At 41.5% G+C, this 8391-nt stretch overlaps 1 protein-coding gene across 1 annotated transcript; it reads right to left on the minus strand.

Moving 5' to 3' along the window:
- Nucleotides 1-1897: 1897 nt before the first annotated feature.
- Nucleotides 1898-6124, minus strand: LOC123181243 (probable prolyl 4-hydroxylase 3). Its single transcript, XM_044593505.1, has 8 exons — nucleotides 5737-6124; nucleotides 5523-5610; nucleotides 4697-4794; nucleotides 4518-4615; nucleotides 2713-2842; nucleotides 2435-2622; nucleotides 2239-2336; nucleotides 1898-2114 (listed from the first exon to the last, which is right to left on the minus strand). Exons 1-7 carry the CDS (start codon nucleotides 5967-5969, stop codon nucleotides 2263-2265), a joined length of 909 nt encoding a protein of 302 aa, XP_044449440.1. The 5' UTR covers nucleotides 5970-6124; the 3' UTR covers nucleotides 1898-2114; nucleotides 2239-2262.
- Between the last annotated feature and the right edge of the window lie 2267 nt (nucleotides 6125-8391).

The raw sequence follows: 8391 nt of genomic DNA on the forward strand, positions 1-8391 counted from the left end.
GGTACTTCCTCCGGTCGCGAAGAGAGGGCGTACAAAAATATTTGTCTTTTAGAAAGAAGGGCGCGAGTGATTATTAGAAGCGAATTTCCTAAAATACCCCCTTCCACCATTATCCACCTCTTTCTTTATCAAGGTAGTTAAAGGATGAAATGGTCACATGAAGGTAAATCAGGAAGTTGCGCTGGCATTGTGCTCCTCCTTAATCTACAAGCCAAAAAAATTATGTGTTCTTTTCACGGTCGGAGGGAGTAGTTGAGTAATTATAAATTATGTATCTTGTTTATCAAAAATATTAATCTTGCTCGCCTCAAAGAATTCTTAGTTCTTCTTTGAATTTTCAGGGCATAAGAAAGACTACGAACACGTCATTTTTTTCAAGTAACTCATTAGAACGTCAAGAATGAGATAGTAGATTCCTAGAGGGACTGAGCTCGCAGATTGAGATTGACGAAGGCATCACTCACACCTTGCCTATCAAACATGGTGTTTGATCCCTAGTGGGCTAGGGTACAACCATCCTCCTAACCTCCGTGGCGATTCTCAAAAATCTTGTATAACTTTGTTGAAACTAATTATGAAGCGAAAGATAACTAGAGATTCGTCGTTTTCTAACACCATCTAATTACCCAGTCAACCTTATCCGCCTCAAACAAGTCTCAATCATAGAGACCCGTCGGCCTCTCCATTCAACAAAACTTATCTCTTGTTTTTCTAGGCAAATAAAAGACCTGTCATTCATTACAAGAGGTGACTACAATCCCCGCCTAGGGCAATTTACAACAATGCCCCAGATAATATGTGCCCCTCAACCATGTAGGGAGAGGGCACGTGGAGGGCCACACATCTAGCAAACATTGGGAGAGACGACCGACGTTGCTCCACCTCGAAGCCTCGTCGACGACAATCACCATCGAGCAAGAGCCCCACTTGAACGTTGGTGATGAAAATGATGGTTGGACACCTATAAGAGGATGAAGATGATAAATAGCTCACCGACGACGAGGATCTGGTAGAACAACATGTGTTGGAGAGGAATGATCTCCTTGTACGGGTGGTGACCTCCTTGTAGAAGATGAAGAAACATCAAATACCTGCGTGCCAAGGATGTGCATCCAAAGACCACATTCGAGGCCTCCAGTGAAGGAGGTTGAGGCTTGAGACCGATGGTTGCCTCTGAACATACAAGAATTCGGCTGAGACTCCTTCAAGTCGGAGCAGAAGATGAGCCATGATACAGCTCCCAACTCAAGTGAAGAGAACTGCTGCCAATCCATGGAAGAAGAATGAATATGCACCGACTCTAAAGAAAGAAGAAAGAGCATGCACCAATTCCAAAGGAGTCTGCTCCCGTTTCTTGGGAACCCAAAGTAAAGCGCGAGATCTATGGATAAAGACCTTTTGAGTGTTTGGAGATTGGATGGGTATTATCTTACAGAAGATTAAGGATAGGGGGGAGAGGCAATGATGGGGTGATTATCTTGTTGATACACTAGTAGTTACAAACTTCTATATGGTCCAACAATTCCAGTGAAAATGTAGAATTAGTATTGAAATATATAGAATTACCATCTTACTAACTTAAAACAGAGGCCTGATTAAATGTTTGAAAGACGGGGTTCATTTTACACAATTAGCATGTTTTCATGATTTCATAAAAAAACATGCTCCAGTTATGGAGTATTTAGCATGTGGGATCAAACTTTCTTGTCGAATTTCATGGTTGAACTTTGACCATCAATTTGACCCATAAAAATGGGAAGTTACACCTCGAATGCATGGACACCACGTAAATAGGGATAGAGAGAGTAACAGCTAAATCTCGATTTGAATTAGGCTTTGCGCAAATAGAACAGGAATGCTCTTTCACAGATATCAGGCTATCAGGCACTCATCTCGATTTGCGTTAGGAGGGCAATGGTTATTTATACACTCAACAAATACATCTTCTCTGAGTGATCATGGTTCATAAGCCTAATTAACAAGTTAATGTACAACAAGGTGACCAAGACCAAGCCTTGGTTAAGGTAGAAAAAAATGTAGGGCGATCCTCTATGGAAAACTGGAGACCTCATCATGTGCTGTAACGTCCACATATTTAGTAACTGGTGCATGACCTGCAAAGAATTAGAAACAAAAGACCTCACATAAATCCAAAATGCGCTTGATAGTGTGGAGTAGAGGTCCACTACTCCTGGTAGTTGGCAAACCAAAAACCTGTACAGCATAATTAACTAGTACCTTAAGTGCCTGGTTCTGTTATGCCTAAACTTTGTACTCATGAACACGAATCCACTTTGTAGATGACCATTTGTCACCTTTTATCACTGGACAACCACCTAAAAGAAATTGCAGGTAAACAGAAGAGTCAATATATTGTTGCACAGCCATTTTAAGGAAAACAATTTTGTCATTGCATCAAGTATTAGAATCTCACCATGGAGGCTTGTGGGATCCAGGGTTCCATCAGGCCTCATGCTCCAGAAAAGCAATGCATCTCCCATCTTCGGTTTGACAGATATACCCCGCTTTGCACATTCAGACAGCTCATTATGAAATGGTATTGAGCTGCTATTAACTTTAGCAGAAGGAAACACGGTCTCACCGCCCTCTTCAACATCCGAACTAATTAATCAGTTCGAAAAGAAAAGTCAATTGGATCATCTATGTTGCACGTTATATGTAAAAAAATATGCATATCTTTGTAGTACATACAGATACATAAGAACAGTGGCTATACGCTGGCCCCCATTTTTGGTGTTGAAATCATCATGGAAGTAATCAAAGTGAGGTTCATATTTCTGTCCAACCTCATAGTGGAGAACTTGAAGGCCCTCTCCGTTTTCTGCACAGATTATGAATAAAAACGACGAGAAATTGACATCAAATTTGAAGCAAACTTCCAGAGAAAATATAAGCAGCTACGGAATGAAAAAAGTAGTGCTTCGATGTTTCAACATTGAAACATTCAAGAACTCAAAAGGGGTAGGTAGAATATATAATTTATTTGTGCAACTCTCATGTGGTGAAACGTCGAACTAGGCAGTTCTTATCGACATTCAGCCATTTAGCGCTGGCAATGTGATATTTCTGCAATGCACTAATTATTTTTCCTTTTGCATAAACTGGAGTTAAGACAGCTCATGTACCTTATGTTATTAGGCATGCACAATGTCTTATTTCATTCAAATGTGCAATATTTCGAACTACCCAAAAGTAACTAACAATTACACAATGTACTGCTTTACAAAGCATAAAGAAGTTTCAAAGATGTACTAAACACAGTGGAGTGCATATTTAGTGTATCCTTTTATTATTATTTTTTGTATGAGTGCACATGCACTGCTAGTTAAATATGAGATATTTGACTTTAACATGTACTCCCTCCGTTCCTAAATATAAGTCTTTCTAGAGATTTCAAATAGAGACTACATACGGAGTAAAATGAGTGAATCTAGACACTAAAGTACGTCTATATACATCTGTATGTAGTCCACGGTGAAATCTCTAGAAAGACTTATATTTAGGAACGGAGGGAGTATGGTATCATGCTCTGCATGCATGAGCTGTCTCAAGTGCAACTGTGAATTTGGTTAACAATTTTGGTACAGTGTACCATGTCCAATACTTGGTGCCCTTGCACAATTTTAAAATTTTGTCTTCTACCACTTGGTATGCTATAAAAATTGAAATTATTGGCAATGACCTTGTTGGGAAAATGGCAGACCTTGGTGGAAGCATGCTGGCTCAAAGAAACAAATGTTTAACTCAACCAAGTACCTAGCATCTAAGCTAACTTAAGAACAAGATAGTTTGACAGCTTATTCGAGAACCAAAAACTCTTTTTTGTCTACTGATATGTGTAACTCTATTTATCAAATGAGGGTCTCAGACAATTGGCTGCGCAAGTGTCACCTAGTATCAGGACAAGGCAATGTAAACTTGAACATACTGCCAGTACGTTCCAAGCTAATACTCCTAGTGGAATCCTTGCTGCCAATTGGTATAGACTTGATAATTCTTGCTGAACATAACTGTGAAAACACCAGATCACCGAAACGCACTGCGGTTGCACTCCATAATGTACTAATACATTACTTTGCATAGTTACTTAATACTCCATGATGAACTATTCAAACTAAGTCGCAAGCCAGTGCACTTTTGGTGAATCAATGACACACAGTACTGCATGATAATCAAAACTTTGAAATTACACCATGACGAAGACTAATGCATCAGCCTAAAAATGAAGTTTACAAAATTACAGTTCAGATTTGGAAGAGCAACTAAAGTTATAACTTCTGAGTAAAACAAAATGACACTTATAGATAATTTGAGGTGGTGTTCAATTCATTTATGCTGAATTAAAGCTGAAAAGTTCTTCAAATGAACAATGCAGTGTATTTAAAATATATTCAGACCTTAAGTTCAGTGGTAATCTCTTTCCTAGGCATACTAGCAAAAACATAGAAAGGTAAAGAAACTTTCAAGTATCCATGATATTGGTAGGTATGCCATACCTACAGGTATGAAGGTGAAATCTGATATTCTTTTCTCAATGGTGCGAACAATTTTGTCCTGGCCTCTTTTAAGAAATGTTCCTGAACTCGTTCGCACCCTGAATACATTTCATTAAGCGTAAGTGGGCATCAGGTTCCGTAACAGTTCCAAGAGAAAGAAGAATTTGCAGTGTCCAAACCTGCTATCTTTACTCCCTCCAGTTGCAGAATCAACCACTGTCGACTTCTTCATGTGAGGCTTTGCCAATGAAATTAAATACTGACATTCTTCCTTGGACTGAGAGCAGCAGTAAAGTCAAGTCATACCCTGATCGCTATTTGAAGCGAACTAACATAGATGATAAATAGTTGCGGTAATACCAACCAGGTGTAATAAATACAACAAATACACATGACATTTCTTCATCTCCTATTATGCAATGTCATCAGAAGTAAACACCTTCCAAAGGCATTTTGGATACTAATAATCACAATGCCAAGTTTCTAATGCCAGTGTTGATATCTATCATCTACCTCTTTGTACCAATTCCATGTGTCTGAACTTCTGAGTTTGTGCCACTGACTTGAAGGTCAAGCAGATTTGAAGCACAAATTATGTGTGACTATACATATGAGGATTCCTAGATGAATAATAGATATGTATAACTCAACAAGAGCCATGTCCGGGCGCGCTGCATGTACAAGCCCTCTACAGTGAAATGCCAGTGGCGTCCAGCTCACATATGTTTCCTTCATGCGCAATTTTCTGTACCTAATTCACATCATAACTAGCATTCTTGCGACTGAAGTACAAGCATTTCGGATTTTACTTAACGAATCTAATATGTTACGGATAGGCCAATGTTTACAACGAGCTCTTAACTGGAATTCAACAATCGCCTAAAATCACCGACAAAGATCTCGAGATCTCCCAGCCCGCATGCTAGAACCAATAAAGCACGTAAAGAATAAAGAGGCAGCCGTTTAGGCCCAAACCAAAAAAACAGAATGGGGCAAGAGCCTCACGAGGAAGTTGTGGTAGATGAACGCCCGTGGCTCCCACGACAGAACCTCGGTCCAGGGCTCCCCTTTCTCCCCGCGCTTCTCCAGCCTCCTGCACAACGATAACGGAGAACAACAAGCACCACGTCAATCTCGGGAAAAAAGGGACAGCGTGCGCGGGCAACGAACACGGCAGATCACGGAGGCCGTGGACGTCGGAGGGGAGGCGGGGACGCACGACTCGAACGCGGATCTACGGAAGCGCGGGCGCGGGAGCGGGAGCGAGAGGACCGCGCCGCGGCCGGAGCCGGCCGGCAGCGAGAGCGCGCCGAGCGCCAGGAGGAGCAGCAGCGCCACCGACGCCAGCAGCAGCGCGGCCAGGATCGCCTTGGACGGCTTCCCGCGCCTCCCGGCCCCGGCGCCGCCGCCCAGCAGCGGCCTCCCGCCCCGCCCCGCCGTCCTGCTCGCCATCGCGCGCGCCCGCCCGCCCGCCCGCCCGTGAGGTCTCTCGGCGCCGCCCCGGTGGGTTTAGCGCCTCCTCGTCGTCGTCGTCCTCTGTCTCTCCTTCTCTCTCGCGGTGTGACCCGAGTCGTCGGTATGTTTTAGGCTCGATGAGATATGCTGCTGCTGCATTTTGTTCGGCTCGACGAGGTATGATGCTAGCTGTACCGTAACTGCTGCTGCGTCCCGTGGGTCCTGTGGGTGACGTGTCAGGACTGGGAGGGAGTGGGTCCCACTGCGGACAAAGTCCACCGTCGACGCGGCGAAATAGTGGGCCGACAAGGTACAAATGCGCAGGCCAGCTACACGGCCGGAAATATGAGTACTCTTCTCATCCATATTAAATCATCAACAATTAATATGGATCGAAGGAAGTACGCAGGATTTAATTATTGTGTAGATTATACAAATTTTTCCTTATCATTGGGATGATCCGTGACAAGATAGATAGAACTAGGATGAAAAGCAATAACATGATATGCACATCCTAATGGAAAAATATGAATGCGTATATTTTTCGACAAATCGGTTACACTGAGATCCATAAAAACACATATGGGCTCGAGAAAGGGGTTCCCCAAATATTGGATACCCATTGTTAAATCAAGTTGTATACTTTCTAGAATATAGGGGGATGGGGGGTATCTGACGCAACTATCCCATAGCCGCCATTAAAATGCTTATACGAAGTCAATTTATTCGATTAGAGATGGGTGCCAATAAAATGCTTATACGAAATCAATTTATTCAATTATAGACATAGAACCCTAAAAGGAGTATGGAAGATAAAAAGAAGGGTGTGGCTAGATCTCAGTCGACTAAGATTAAGAAGCCTCAATCAAGTGACATATAATATATATAAAAGAAAAAAAATTGAAAAAAAAAGTTTATACGAATCTCAATGCAAGATTAAAGGAACATAACATCGACTGAGACATAACGAAATCTCAATCGACTAAGATTTAGCAAAACCGTAAAAAGAACGCCCAACTTTTCTTTCTAGTGTTTTTACCCCTCAGAAAAAAAAGATGATCGCTCTTTTCTATTCCGGGTAAGATGATCAGATCACTTGTGTTGAAACCCCAGGCATGCTCATACTTGGTATGGGTGATCACAGTTTTATTGATTTATTTCAAGATTTAATAGCTTTATACCATTGGTAAGTGACGTCTCCGTCGACTGCGAGATGCTTGTGATGATTGTACTGTAGTATTTCAAAAAAAAAACTTGAAGAACGAAAGTTACCTCGCCTTGAAGAATTTGTCCATGGATAGATGGAGAAGAAAACAAAACAGCAGCACGGACGCGGACGGAAGCCACAAGTGTATGCAAAATAAGTGCATCTGCCGACAGCAGCTCTGTATTCTGTATATAGATCTAGCTGGACTAGATTAGAGTCTCTCTGGACATGGAATACGCAGCAATGCCTGATTACAACTACTTTTTTTTCGAGTAACGATTACAACTTCCATGTAAAAAAACGATTTATACAACTACTAATAGACGCAGGAAACTCGGCACCAAACCAAAAGCTTCCAACGTCGCTCGGGTGCCAATCCGGAGACCTCCTCGGCGCTTTTTTTAGGTAATAATCTTTTTTTTTTATTTTTTTTAGGGAAAATCTTTTTCTTAGTGTCTCCGCCGAACCGTAGCCAGCGCTCGCGCTGAGCCTTGTGGACACGGCCCATAAGCGTGAGTGCTATGCCCCAGCAGCGCTTTAAAGAAAAAAAAAATTTCAGTTTTTATATAGATTAAAAAGGATTATTTGCTTAAAAACACATATTTGAAAGGAAAAAGATTTAAATTTTTTAAAAAGATCTGAAGTTTTTTTAAAAGTTTTTAGATTCAGAAAAGGTTCATGGATTTTAAAATGTTCGTGAATGCCAAAAAATGTCATGAATTTGCAAAAAGTACAGATTTTAAGAAAAGTTCGCATATCAGCTCAAAAAGCTCGCATGTTTGGGCCCAGTACAAATAGGAATCGTTCCACCACTTTGATTGCGAGAGCAACTAATAAAGGAATACTCTTTCAGGAGCCCCTGCCTCTTAACCGACGTCACGTGTTGTGCTCTGGATGCTCTCTTCGGATTTTATTCTATTTTTCTATACGCGTTTTCGGCTTTTAGATAATTTTTCTTCTTTTTTCCTTTCGGTTTTCCCCTGGTTTTCTTAGGATTTGGACCCCCAAAAATCCGGGACAAAAATTGCGCGAAAAAACGTGTTTCTTTTCCTTTCGCAAGAGGCACGAATTTACTTCTCATTGAGGCACGAATTTACTTCTCATTGAGACACGATTTTGCTTCTGCGAGAGGCACAGTCTTGTATCTCGGAAAGAAAAAAGCATGTTTTTCCTTCTGCGAAAGGTACAGATTTCCTTCTCATGGAGGTACAG

This window comes from Triticum aestivum, chromosome 1D (genome assembly GCF_018294505.1).
Source record: "Triticum aestivum cultivar Chinese Spring chromosome 1D, IWGSC CS RefSeq v2.1, whole genome shotgun sequence".
Lineage (NCBI taxonomy): Eukaryota > Viridiplantae > Streptophyta > Magnoliopsida > Poales > Poaceae > Triticum > Triticum aestivum.